The sequence below is a fragment of the Pinus tabuliformis genome, chromosome 9, assembly GCF_031772625.1.
Source record: "Pinus tabuliformis cultivar Carrire ecotype Pingquan chromosome 9, CPIR1, whole genome shotgun sequence".
NCBI classification, from domain to species: Eukaryota; Viridiplantae; Streptophyta; class Pinopsida; order Pinales; family Pinaceae; genus Pinus; species Pinus tabuliformis.
Genome location: NC_142307.1, coordinates 6,044,840 through 6,058,722, shown reverse-complemented (window position 1 = coordinate 6,058,722; position 13,883 = coordinate 6,044,840). Strand labels below are relative to the sequence as shown.

At 37.8% G+C, this 13,883-nt stretch overlaps 1 protein-coding gene across 2 annotated transcripts in view; it reads left to right on the top strand.

Moving 5' to 3' along the window:
* LOC149146833 (thiosulfate sulfurtransferase 16, chloroplastic-like) overlaps positions 1–12,664 on the top strand; it is a 171,226-nt gene extending 158,562 nt beyond the window's left edge. For both annotated transcript variants that reach the window (XM_089441476.1, XM_089441477.1), the window contains exons 6-7: positions 12,098–12,175; positions 12,399–12,664. In XM_089441476.1, coding sequence (XP_089297602.1) covers positions 12,098–12,172 — 75 coding nt within the window. In that variant the 3' untranslated portion in view covers positions 12,173–12,175; positions 12,399–12,664. The remainder of the gene's footprint in view (positions 1–12,097; positions 12,176–12,398) is intronic.
* The last annotated feature ends 1,219 nt before the right edge of the window (positions 12,665–13,883 follow it).

Here is a 13,883-nt window from a genome sequence, read left to right as displayed (position 1 = left end):
CCATCAAAGTCTATGTTGATTTTCTTTTGCTGCGTGGAGGTATCTTTGACTAACGTGGATATTCCTTTGCTGTAGCTGTACGTGGAAGCTTCTTTTATCATGTGTCTTTTATCAAACTAATGCATAGGCTATAGTTATATGGGGTCCCTTCAAGTTCCTTTAACTCTTTCACCTTAGACTTTAATTAACATTTGATTTAAATTAAATCAAAGTCACTTCATACATTTGCTTGTACGTACTTCTCATGAGCTCATTGTGGGCCCCTTTGACTTTGACTTGAAACTTTTGACTTGAGCCTGTTGTACCTTATGAGGTGGGTCCCACGTGCTTGCCACATCACCCTTGACTCTCCACATAATTTCCATGTCAAAATTTGACTTATTTTGACTTTGGAAAAATTTATAAATTTTTCCAATTATTCATTTTTTTGAATTTTTTCCTCATTTTTGTTACTGTCACTTGAAAAATCGGCTTTTGAGGGACTTTAAGTCATTTTCTGACCCCCAAAGTGGGTCCTAGGATAATGCTGGGTCTCTGAGGATGAATTTCGAGTAGTCACATGCCCCAGACATTTCCTAAGGCCACTTATTTACATCATTACATAGAAAATAATTAAAAAATCCCATTTTGCGGGAAATTTTTAATTATTAAAAAATCTTACTTAGACCTAGCCAAATTCCACGAAATTTTTTGTGTGATCTAGTATGGTAATATACATCGATTCTAGACACTAAGATGTGTTAGGGGCTCAACCTTCAAACTGTCACCCCAGCTTTGGGGTAAAAAATGAGTGAAAAAATCTAGAAAATTATCCGCCTCTGAAAAAGAAGGAATAATTATTCGGATAAAAAAACACTCCAAGGTGTACTCGTTTGCTGATTGAGTCCCGACATCCTAGGCCTGTTACAGACTCAAAAAAGCATCATTACTAGTATCACTTGTTACAATTCCCTGTAGGGTGTGGAATCTGGGTACAAGAAAGATGATGAGAAGATAGAAGTAGAGTTAGAAACCTCTCTTCGCTGATGATATCTGATGGTACAAATGTCCTCTGGATCATCCTTGGGCATGGAGTCTTCATATAATCATCAGGGGCCACTCCAGTGGTCAACATTTGGCTCCATATGGGGATGCATGCTAGATATGAAGTGATAGTGTGCAAGAACCTGGAATCTGCATCCACCGACAAAAGACATATATCAGCAATATCCATTCAAAATATCATCAAATGAGATAAAGTACAGAAACGAAGAAATGGAAATTTATTCTAAGAGCATAAATGACAATTTATTCATGAAATAAAACTACTTAAACAAAAATGACACGAGATAAGGTTAGAAACATGATACAAAAGGATGCCCCATGGCATCAAATGTCTTTAGTGAAATCCATCTTGAGAACCTGCCTACTCATAGGCAGGTCAGTAGGCAGGTCCATAGGTTCTTTCTTTGATGTGCCTTGCCCAATTCTGACTATCTTGGGATTATGAATTGCCCCAATTTTAACATGTTTGTGGCCATCAGATATACCAAACCTCTTCCTTTTCCTTTTCCGACTATTGATGCGTTGAGGCTTGATCCTGCTCAAAACTGGTGGTTCATTTTTTATATCTTTTTTCTTTTTTTCGCTTTTTTCTTTTCTTCTTGGTTAGTTGCGATGGTGATGATGATGCATTTATTGCCAATCCTACTGCTTTGTCTTGAAAATGCTCTGATGGAAAATTTGAAGTACCCAATCCTTTTGAGCTATGCCTAATCTCTTCGTTTTGAATCTGTCCTGTTAAGGGGGAAGGAAAATTTTCAACGCTGCATCACTCCCTGTCTGGCATGATCTATAGATAATCTCATTATTTGGTTTCCTTGGATCTTCAACATGATATCTTTTCTCTAACTCTCGATCAAGTCTGACAAAGGTATTATCAGGCATGGGGATGGTGGCATATGATAAGTCCATTTGAAGGCTGCCACCTAGATCTGATGCCCATTTTCTTGATAGGAGCATTCCCCATGAATCTGGAACATCTATTACAACAATATCCATAGTCATTATTCTATCTGTGTATGCAGCTAGGAAAACCTATAAATCTTTAATTATCCCACACACTTCAATTCTTTTAGAATCCATTGAACATATGTTGTGATAGGGCCTAGAAACCCTTAAATTCAATTGCTCCATGACTTTCTTGGTCATGACATTTGATGAAGCCCTTGAATCAAGCATGCAGTTGTGTAAAAGACGATCATTCACTATCAAAGAAACATAAAATGGTAGATGATCTTCATTCCCCACATAACAGTTCATACTCAAATACAATTTCTTCGTCTTCTGGTTTGTCACTAGGCTTTTCTGCCCTTTGAGTAACTTCAATGGCACTTAGTAACTTGGCCCTTTGAGATGGTATCTATAAAAGTTCTGTCACTGGAATAGAAACCTTTGCATTATTCAACCAATTTCCCAAGTCAAAATTCAATTCTGAAGGAGGAGAAAAATTTCTGTGATTATTCCGGACTTGGATATCCCTTCTCTGATAAATCATCCCTTTGTGTTTTGCCATAGCAAGAATCTGTCCAGATGTAGGTTTTTCCCTAGAAATCTTAGTGACCTCGTCAAAATTTGCAATCATACTGTAAACCTCAAGATTATTAGGCCTATGGTCAATCTCTTGATTTCTCTCAAAGGTGTATATTTGATCTTCCATGGAGAACATATTGATTTGACCACTTGTCCCTCCTAACATGCCACTTTCTATGATTCTCTTCACATATGGGCATGTGGCCTCTTCATGGAACTCATTACATGGCCTACAAAAAGGGGAAATCTAATCTACCATGTTGGTGGATTCCAATGGATTTGGAGGCCTATGTTCCTGTTGAGGGCCTTTATTATTTTACCATCTATCATTTGGCCTAGTTTGGAATCTTTGCACTTGTGATCTCTCCATGGCCACCAACCTATTTTGCATGTTTTGCATTTCTTTGATGTGATTTGCTTCCATGCTCTTGATGAGTTGAGTTAATTCTTTAATAGGATTATGTGTAGTCTCTTCCTTGGCACTACCTTTTTAATCATTTGATTTTGATGGCCCTCTATTGAAACCAGGAATTTCAGATTTTCCTGATTGCTTTCTATCCCTTTCTATCTTCAAGGCTTCAGATTGAGCTACACTTAGATTCGTAGGCTCCTTCCTCCTCAACTCATAGGCAGTGTCATCCCCAAAAGCATCTAGTTATGAGCATAAAAGAAATTCATCAGGAGGTTTAACAGTAACAGGCATGCTTTTTACTAATTCATTGAATCTCTTGTTAAACTCCTCCATGGTCTCATTCTCATTTTTTTTCATGTTGCTAATGGCTTTGATCAAATGCCTATTTTCCTTCTTCTCTCCAAACTTATCTAAAAATGCAGTTAGAATGGCTTGTAAAGAGTTATATGAGTTAACAGGTTTCTCAGTGAACGAATCAAGAGCATCCTCTTCTAAAGATAAAACAGAGTTACACCATTTAAAGATACAAACATTAAAGTTTTTCACATGTGATGTAGCACTAATGGCATTGTTACCTTGAAAGGAAGGCAACTTTTCAATAGCCTTGTCAGGGATATTGTGAGGATAGCCATTTATGATAGTGAAGTAACAAGGAGCAAAAAGATCATTCATGATGCTAGGCTCTACTTGTTCTTGAAAAAGCAAATGAATATCAGAAATAGCCTCTTGCCCAAGACTAGCAAGAGCTCTACTACAAGAAAGTCTATTCAACCTCTCTCTAAAAACCCTTTCAGGATCAGAAGAGGGGATAACTAGACCACTTGAATTTCTCCTAGTAGAGACTCTTGCAAAATTTGGATAGTGGAGTCGCCACTTGAGCAAGAATCTAAATCTAAAGTTCAAAAATTCTAAAACCAAAAGGTTAGTCGATTTCCCAGGTACAAGAAAGCTTGTCCCCGACAACGGCGCCAAAAGATGTTGACCATGCCGCCTACACCTACCTACAAGTCAGTGAGAAAAGCCTTCAACCCCACAAGGTGTGGTTGGTGGCAGGGAACTCAGGGAAGGGGTTGTCACACTAATCCCAACTCTCTCTGTTTGAGCTATCTCCTAGGTTAGCTAAGGGGGGTGGTCCCTAATGAAAAGTTAAGTTAAAAACAAAGATGTGAGTTTCTAGGAGAATTGTTAGAGCTAAATAGATTATTTATTTAAGATTTATAAGCAAACCTGATATGAGCAATAACCATAAACACATAAGATAAGCATGAGATACATAAACAACCAGTGCCTTCAAAGTATTGCTCTTTAAGAAATGAATTTTTTATTTTATTTTTGCTTAGAATGAAGTCAAACGCTTTCAAATGAAAGCCCAAATAACCTTGGACTTGGGTTTCCCAATGGAAAAGGGTTACTTAGCTTATGCTTTAGCTTTCTTCTTCAAACTTGAATTGCCTCCAGGAACACTCTTAAATAAATCTTTTGATGTCTTATGAGATTGTTGGCTTGAACAACTTGTGGGACCTTTGATATCCTTGGAGGTGACTATTCCAACCAAAGAAGTCCTCACACTCCAATAGAGTTGGCAACCTATCCTTTGAACACAAAAATGCCTGCAAACCAATTGTTAGCGGAAAAGAGACTTGGCATATAGAGACCAAGTTGAGCTTGTCATTCAACTGAAAATGACAAGTTACAACAAGAGCACAAAATATACCAAGCCTAAAGGAGATTTGAGATAGCTGCAAATCTCTCCTCCCTAGACAATAATGCCTTCAGGCAAATGCACAAAAAAAAACAACTAGATAGCAATGTAGAATCAAATGAATAATAACATCAAATGACACAAGTATACCTCATCAACCAAAGAATGCACCACAAGAGAAGTTAGTAACCCCAAAGACTTTTATTTATTTATATGAAAAATGAGTACAAAATCCAGCAGAGTCTCCGCAAGCCCAACAGCTCATTCTACCCTACTAAATGAGAGCTCAAGACTCATATAAATAAGAAAATGGGAGCCAATCCGAATGGGAGTGCAAGTGACAAGTGGAAGGGTGAAGATCCCAAAGCAAAAACGAATTTGCAAGTGGTTGCAAGAACTGTCCAAGTGCTGGAGATCACTGTTGTAAACTGCTCCCTAACTGGCTGTGTATATCTCCCTTGAAAATCAGCGTTCATCCAACTGTTGGTGCATATTCTTTATGGCTGCCAAGTGCATATATAACTAAAGTAAATGGGAGACAAACTCCCACCCAAATCTTCAACTAAAACCTGTGATTTGACACATCTGCAACCAAATACCAATGCTGCCAATAAAATCTGTGTATAGCAGCCAACGTAGAGGTTGATCTTCTATGCGTGTTTTTGTTGAAGATTAACGTGCCATATTTTTGCTGCCAGGTGTGAGTATGAGTGGAGATAAGGAGGAGTTTAACTCCCATCAATTTGTTGTCGTAAACTGCCACCAAACCAAAGTTTTGATTGCTGTGATAAATCCTCATTTAAATGACCACTGCGTATTGTCTCTTGCTGGTCTGCTTTGACTGCTGTAGGTACCTTTTTAGCTGGCAGCGTGGAGGCTAAGTGGAGTTTAATGCGTAGATAGTCCTCACGAAAACTTGAGTTAACCTTACTTAACATTCCATCAAAGTCTATGCTGATTTTCTTTCGCTGTGTGGAGATATCTTTGACTAACGTGGATATTCCTTTGCTGTCGCTGTACATGGAAGCTTCTTTTATCATGTGCCTTTTATCAAACTAATGCGTAGACTATAGTTATATGGGGTCCCTTCAAGTTCCTTTAACTTTTTCACTTTAGACTTTAATTAACATTTGATTTAAATTAAATCAAAGTCACTTCATACATTTGCTTGTCCGTACTTTTCATGAGCTCATTGTGGGCCCCTTTGACTTTGACTTGAAACTTTTGACTTGAGCCTGTTATACCTTATGAGGTGGGTCCCACGTGCTTGCCGCATCACCCTTGACTCTCCACATAATTTCCATGTCAAATTTGACTTATTTTGACTTTAGAAAAATTTATAAATTTTTCTAATTATTCATTTTTTTGAATTTTTTCCTCATTTTTGTTACTGTCACTTGAAAAATCGGCTTTTGAGGGACTTTAAGTCATTTTTGTGACCCCCAAAGTGGGTCACATGCCCCAGACATTTCCTAAGGCCACTTATTTACATCATTACATAGAAAATAATTAAAAAATCCCGTTTTGCGGGAAATTTTTAATTATTAAAAAATCCTACTTAGACTTAGCCAAATTCCACGAAATTTTTTGTGTGATCTAGTATGGTAATATACATCGACTCTAGACACTAAGATGTGTTAGGGGCTCAACCTTCAAACCGTCACCCCGGCTTTGGGGTAAAAAATGAGTGAAAAAATCCAGAAAATTATTCGCCTCTGAAAAAGAAGGGATAATTAACCGGATAAAAAAAACACTCCAAGGTGTACTCGTTTGCTGATTGAGTCCCAACATCCTAGGCCTGTTACAGACTCAAAAACTCATCATTACTAGTATCACTTATTACAATTCCCCGTAGGGTGTGGAATCTGGGTACAAGAAAGATGATGAGAAGATAGAAGTAGAGTTAAAAAACTCTGTTGACTGATGATATCTGATGGTACAAATGTCATCTGGATCATCCTTGGGCATGGAGTCTTCATATAATCATCAGGTGCCACTCCAGTGGTCAACAAAACCCATGCTTTAATAATAACAATTTTTTTTTTTCTTTTTCCTTGTTTGTTACATAGGATGCATATTGAAATGAGTACAACAATTATGAAGACTGAAACTAGTTACATTTCTCAACAAAGACTTCCAACATGAAGAGGCCAAAATGGGGAGAGGGTACCTTAAGGAAAGCTTAGGAGTTGGTGGATGCTCCTTGGATCTCATTTAGGGAGAGCAGATCACCAAAGATATTTTCCAATTACATGGCTCACATCAGTTGAGTTGATTGAGGCTGAGCCTTCCAGTTTTCAGGAGGCATTTGAGCAACAAGTGTGGAGGGATGCCATGGTGGAAGAGTACTCTTCCATAATGAAGAATGATGTATGGGAGGTTGTGTGATGCCCTGAAGGGAAATTAGTGGTCAGATTCATGTGGATCTATAAGATCAAACACGTTGCTGATGGTAGCATTGAGAAGTTCAAAGCTCGGTTCGTAACTAAGGGGTTTTCTCAAGGAAAGGGAGTTGACTATTATGAAAATTCTATCACTACAACATCTGATTTACTTTTCCTACTTATTCTTCAATAAGTTATTTATGAAATTCCTTCAATAAACATTAAAATAAATTCTGCTACAGATATCACACCGTAATACAGAAACAAACACATGTACAAGAATCAACACATTGACACAGATATTTTGGACAACAGTCCCCAGAAAAACCCAATGTGGGAAAATGATGCAGCAAGGGAGAATTTTATTATTTAGCAATTCGTCAGTACAACAGGGTGCCAAATTGGCTTACCCACAGAGAGAAAAATTCTCCAGCACTTCTCCCAGTCCCAGCATCAGTTTGGCTAACTTTTGCGTGGCTCCCAAACACTCTGGGTTAGCCTCTGCTTGACTGTGTCAGCCTTGGGCCTCTCTGCGTCACCCACGCAGGCCTTCTAGTGACTGCGCACTCTCCTGCTGCCCTTGCGTCTGCCTCTCCTGCCTCAGTGTTGGTCTCCAGTGCTTGATGCCGTCTCTCTGTTCCGTACTTGCTGCCTCCTGACTACTCACCAGACCACTAGTTCGAATTTCTCAACTAACCCCGCTCCGGAAATTGAATTGACTGGTCTCCCTTGGTGTGTTCTCCAAGTGACTCTCAAGCCTCCTCTTATACTTTTCTTGTTGACAAATCAACGGCCGAGATTAAGTCCCCAATCAACGGCTAAGATCAATTCTAGCTTGATCCATGACTTTTGGACCCTTCTAACACAATTTTATATTAATTCACATTAATATTTTATTTTCCCTAAGTTTAGACTTAGGGACTCCATTAAAAATATTAATTATTTTAATATCTCCCAAACTGTTTAGAATCTGCCCAAACCATTTCTGGGTATTGGAGATCTCATGTGCTTTAGCCTCTCCACCAATTTTTGTGGCTAGAGCACATCCGATGCTACCCCAAATCAACAATTATGATGAGACATTCGCCCTTGTAGTTAGGCATTCCTCTATCAGGGCCGTGATTTCGATTGGTGCAAAGTTGGGTTGAAAGATCCATCTAATGGATGTCAAGATGACATTTGTTAATGGTGTGATTGAAGAGGAGGTTTATATAGAATAGCTAGAGGGCTTTGAGGTGCATGGGAGGGATCCCTATGTTTACAAGTTGAAGAGAGCCGCTATATGCACTCAAGCAAGCACCATGTGTGTGGTATTCCAGGATAGACAACTATTTGCTTGGGATAGTCTTCACCAAGAGTGATGTTGACTCAAATTTGTACTACATATTGGTTAGGGGAGAGCCGCTTATTCTTGTGTTATATGTTGGTGACTTGTTTATTACATGTTCAAAGAAGCTCATTGCAGATTGCAAGAGGGATCTTGCTTCAGAGTTTGAGATGAAGGATATGGGCTTGATGCATTACTTTTTGTGATTAGAGGCGTGACAGAAAGATGGGTAGACCTTTCTTGGACAGGGGAAGTACGTTGTGGAGAGCCTGAAGCGATTTGAGATGCAGGATTGTAGGCCTATGGCTACACCAATGGTGACCAATTGGAAGAAAATTGATGCTTCCAAGTCAAAGGCAGTGAACCACACTTTATATAGGCAGGTGATTGGTTCTTTTACGTATCTGATCAACAGCAGACCAAATATATATTTTCTTGTCAATACACAGTCAATTTATGGTTGAGCCAAAGCGAGTGCATTGGGTGGTAGCGAAACTCGTGTATCTGCATGGTATGGTGGAGTATGGGTTGAGTTATACCCAAGGAGATGGAGTGAAACTAGTGGGTTATTCAGACGCTGATTAGGCAAGCAACACAATTGACAGGGAAAGTACTTCAGGTTCCTGTTTCAGCTTGCGGTTTGGAGCTATTTCTTTGTTCAATAGGAAATAGAAGTCAATTGTTTTGAGTTCTGCTGAGGCTAAGTACATGGCAGCAAGTTTGTCATTATCTGAGGCCATTTGGCTTTGGAAGTTACTCATGGGGCTGTTTGACCAAGAATTGGAGCCGACTGTGATACATTGTGACAATCAAAGCTAAATCAGGCTCTCGGAAAATCCAGTGTTTCATGATAGGCCGAAACATATAGAGATCAGATATCACTTCATCCAAGACTATTTGTAGAAAGGCAAGGTGAAGCTGCAATATGTACCTACAGATGAGTAGGTTGCAGTCATCCTCACAAAGGCCTTGATGAAAGGCAAGTTCTTCTTTAGGGACAAGTTGGGGGGTGGTCCATAACACCTTCCTCACTAATAGGGGGCGTTAAATTGTAGCTGGGACATGTGTCTCTACATAACCCTTGTGTCTAGGCTTGCAGAAGATCCCTTAATAATTACTTATTTCAATAGTTTTTTTTCAAAGTTTAAACTTAGGAAAAGCATGCTAATTAATTTAATTGTTATTATTGGCTTTGTAACTCATATTTCTAAAGTTTGTAGCTTTGGAAATTAATATTTGCATTTGACAAAATCAAAGAAATTGATAGATCAAATTTTGGCCTATATTTTCTTTGAAGATCTCATGGAGGAAAGAGGGTTATGAGAGAAATTATAAATTGGTGGTAGGAGTGGGTGAAGGACATGATTTGGAGATCACATCGAGTGAGAGAGAAGCTGGCCGATTTGGGGGAGAAGAAGGAAGGTCAAGCAGCTGAGGAGAAGGGACCAAGTTCACAGAGAGAGGGGCTGTGTTCAGGCCATCATCTGCTGAAGACAGGGGCCGTGCCCAAGCCGAGTTCACAAGAGAGAGAGAGGCCGAGTCTTTAGGGCTGAGTTCTATGCTGGAGGAGAAGCCATGTCCTGGGCTGAGTTTGCTGAAGAGAAGGGGGGCATATGCTACAGAGGGAGAGGGCCATACTGTGCAGAGGAGAGTGGCTGCTTTTCTAGGGCTGTTCTTGGCATTCTCTGGAACTGCTGGTGTAATATTTTCCTGATTTATTCTCTGAAGCCTAATAAAATCCCTCTTTGCTGGTTTTTTCCCACATTGGGGTTTTCTAGGGTAAAAACTGTGTAAAAATTTATGTGCTTGGATTTCTTGTTTCTGCTGTGTATAATTTGCTAGAAGCTCAGCTGTGTGCATGGATTTCAGACCTAAATTTTTTCTGGGTTTTCAGTAAAAATAAAATCCTGGGTATAAAAATTTACTGGCACATTAATCAATCATTTTGCTGGGCTTAGAGAAAGCTAACATAGCTCAGATCAATAACAAATGCCCCAGTAGAAAATGAGAATCCCAAAAACAATGATCCATATTGCATAAAGAAAGAAGAAAGAAAATAAGAACAACCAAAAGCTAGCTAATTCCCAACATTCTTGCAAGATAATTTTGCCTCATTAGGGACAATGAATCTCTGAAAGTAGAGAGATGTTATGGCACCAAATATAACCTTTGCAAGGACAGAATTAGCATTATGTATATTAATGTTTCAATAAAGGACATCTTGTTAGCCATACTCCAAGAGAGGAGCTTCAGCTATCTCACTACTGTAATATTCCTTGTAAGTTATTCATTCATTATGTATTTTATATAAGAAAAATATTTTGTACAGTACGGTAATTATTCTCTTCTATAAGAAAGAAATTGTTTATAGACTTTTGTTTCTATGAGCTGAAGTATTGGCCTTAGAATTGGCGATCATAATCTAGATTCTATACTAGGTCCACCTTAATAATAATGATTTGCTATTGATTAGGGTGAGCTAGCAACAACCACCCAATCAATTATATTGAATGACTGATAATAGATATGGAAATTTAGCAGTCACAGACTAGTGAGTAGAATCCATTTGAATTTTGGCCCCATGAAGAATGACATTTAACATTCACTGTCGTTGACCTTGGTAGTTTCCACTATATGTCAGGTCTGTGGATGGCCATACTCTACCCCCTCACTAGAGGTATCCTGTGCATTGGATGCTTTATCAATTTCCTTTTAGTGTCTGAATAGGTTGCATTGCACACAAACTCATCTTTTTCTATCTGCTTGTGAAGTTTTATTTGCAAGGTGTTGGGACACTAGTTCGTAACATACCTTGAAATATCACAGAATTATAGCTTTGAAATATTTTGTCATATGGTACTACAGTCCTTTATATTTGTTCTTTAACATAAATTATTCTCATCTCAAAATAGATTGGAAATCATTAGCTTTAAATCATGTATATCTATATTTTCAGCAAATCATTTCAATAGATGCATTTTTTCTCAAGTAGGGATGTTCATTCTGATCCTCCTGTTAGCTTTGCATGATGCTTAGGCATACGTCTGAGCCCTACACGCTTGCTAGCGTGTTAGTTTCGTAATCTTCCGACACGTTAATAAATAATACACAATCTGAGCATTGCTATTGATATAAAGAAAGTTTTATTTTAGTCTTTACCATCTAAGCATACTCTACTAAGGCTATTTTGTAATGGAAGCTGGCATATGGTTTAATGATAATCGCTTTAGGATAGGTTTCCAGGGAAGAACACTTGAAAGAGATTGATGTACTTAGGGAGTAGAAACATATGAGTTATGGAATAGGCCATTTCCGATGAAAGCCTTATGGAATGGCACTGTGTTTGCATCGTATATATCTGTCTCATATATATGCGCTACAAAATCGGTGGATTGACATGGACTGTTCTAATTTGGATTTATAATATTTCTCTGCTCAGTCATTATTTATTTATAAAAGACACCTATTCCTACTCTGCTCCTTTTACGAAAAGAAATGATCAGTGCTAGAGTTTGCACGAATGGTACGTGATATTCATATTATCATGCTGTCTAGTTGTCGGTTATGAACTCACGTGTTTATACAAGTCTTCTTTTTCCGAGAAAATTAAGGAGTGTGCATTGAGCATGCTTCAAGTTCTAAAGTATTCTTTTATCCTTTTCCCAGAATGTTTTCCTGATCTGGTATCATTATTTTTTCAGGATTTCACAGGTGTCACTGATGTAGGGGGTGGCTACTCTGCCTGGGTTCAGAGTGGACTTCCCGTAAAAACATAATCTGTATGGTTGATACTGTTGGCTTTGTTTGTTCTTGTCTTATTTTCAGATTTGGTGTAAATAGTTATTGCCAAACAATTTAGAAGATTTTCTCTTTGCAGCTATCCATATTTAAAGTAGGTACTTTAGATGGTAAAAAAATTTTGAGGTTGCTAATTCTCATGCAAGAACAGGGAGAGGGATTGGGAGGAATCAAGCTGATTATATCATGTTTATCTTTCTGCAGGATCATATAATTTTCTGAGTGTGAAATATAAGCCTTTTTGGTTATCTAGGGATTCACAAAACAATTTCCCTATGAACCGAATCTTAAGGTTATTGTTATCACTATACTAAATTCTTTGTTCTTGAGTACAACCCACTGTTTTGGAAATTGAAAGTTACAAATCTTCCCAATCGATCAATTATATGAAACACAATCATTTATATGTAAGATAACAGTAACACTTGTTTGAATTTCATTTAATAGTTGCTATTTATTTTTTCATGGTAGATGATATATATATAGATGAGACAAAGTCCTGTTAAGAAAGTAATTTGTACTGGAAAACTCCAGTTGTTAAGTCACATGACATGAGCCACAGAGGGCATGGAAATATCATTGTCCAACACAAGACATGGTGACCCTAGAAATAAGAGTTGGAGGACATGTTATACACACACACATTGAAAAATATAACAAATTAGTGAATTATGAATACAAAAATGAAAGACAGATTTATTTATTTTTGTAATTTAGAAACTAAAACATTTACAATTTTACATGATGATAATACAAATTCAATCATACAAGTTTTTTTCTTGAGCCTAATTTTTTTTTCAGCATTTGAAGATGCTGCTGCAGCCCCACTTCCAATAGATTGTAATATCCCAAATATAAATTTAGCAGGAAATTGCATCTGAAATTTAAGTCGTCAACTTGATAAATAAATTATGCAGACTGAATCACAAATTTAACGACAAAATTGGAAAAATACATTCTGCAACTGAAGAACATACAAGATGAACATGCAGAAGAACTCAGCCTTATTTTATTAATATAAATATGCTAATACAAGAAACTGGAAAAAAATTGTACCCTATATTTGGTGGGCGGACCTACCTATGGTTTTGTGCATGGTTTTCGCATATGGTTTTGGGTATGATGGTTTTCTGCCCATGGTATTTTGTAGATCTGGTAAAGGGAACTACAATTATGCTCTAATCCAAAGTTAATGGATTGGGCTTTATGGATGATTTGGCATGTATATATATGTATTGTAACATTGAAAGGAATATAATGAAAAATCAATGTGGTAGTTCCAGTTTTAGGATCCAGGGGAAAATCTCGATATATATCTGTTTATGTTTTATGCTCTCTTCATTATTTATTTTTTGTTTTTAGAATTCGCATGCAGGTAATTTTCGTATGGGTTTAAAACCTACATTTGGTATTATAACTGTTTTGGCTTCAACGAGACATCTTTGCTGCTGAGGGGTTTTGTTCGGGCCTGTGGTAGACCCTGTTTAGTGGGTGATCTACGGGATCTATTCTTGTGGTGAAAGAAGACGACAAGTAGTGGAAAGATAGAGATCGAGAAATTTAATGGTAAGAGTTTTGAGTTGTGGAAACTCAATATGGAGGATTTGCTGGTGGATAAAGATCAGTGGATCACAGTAGATTTGGGTACTAAACCAATGACAGTGTCAGATGAAGACTGGGCGAAGTTTC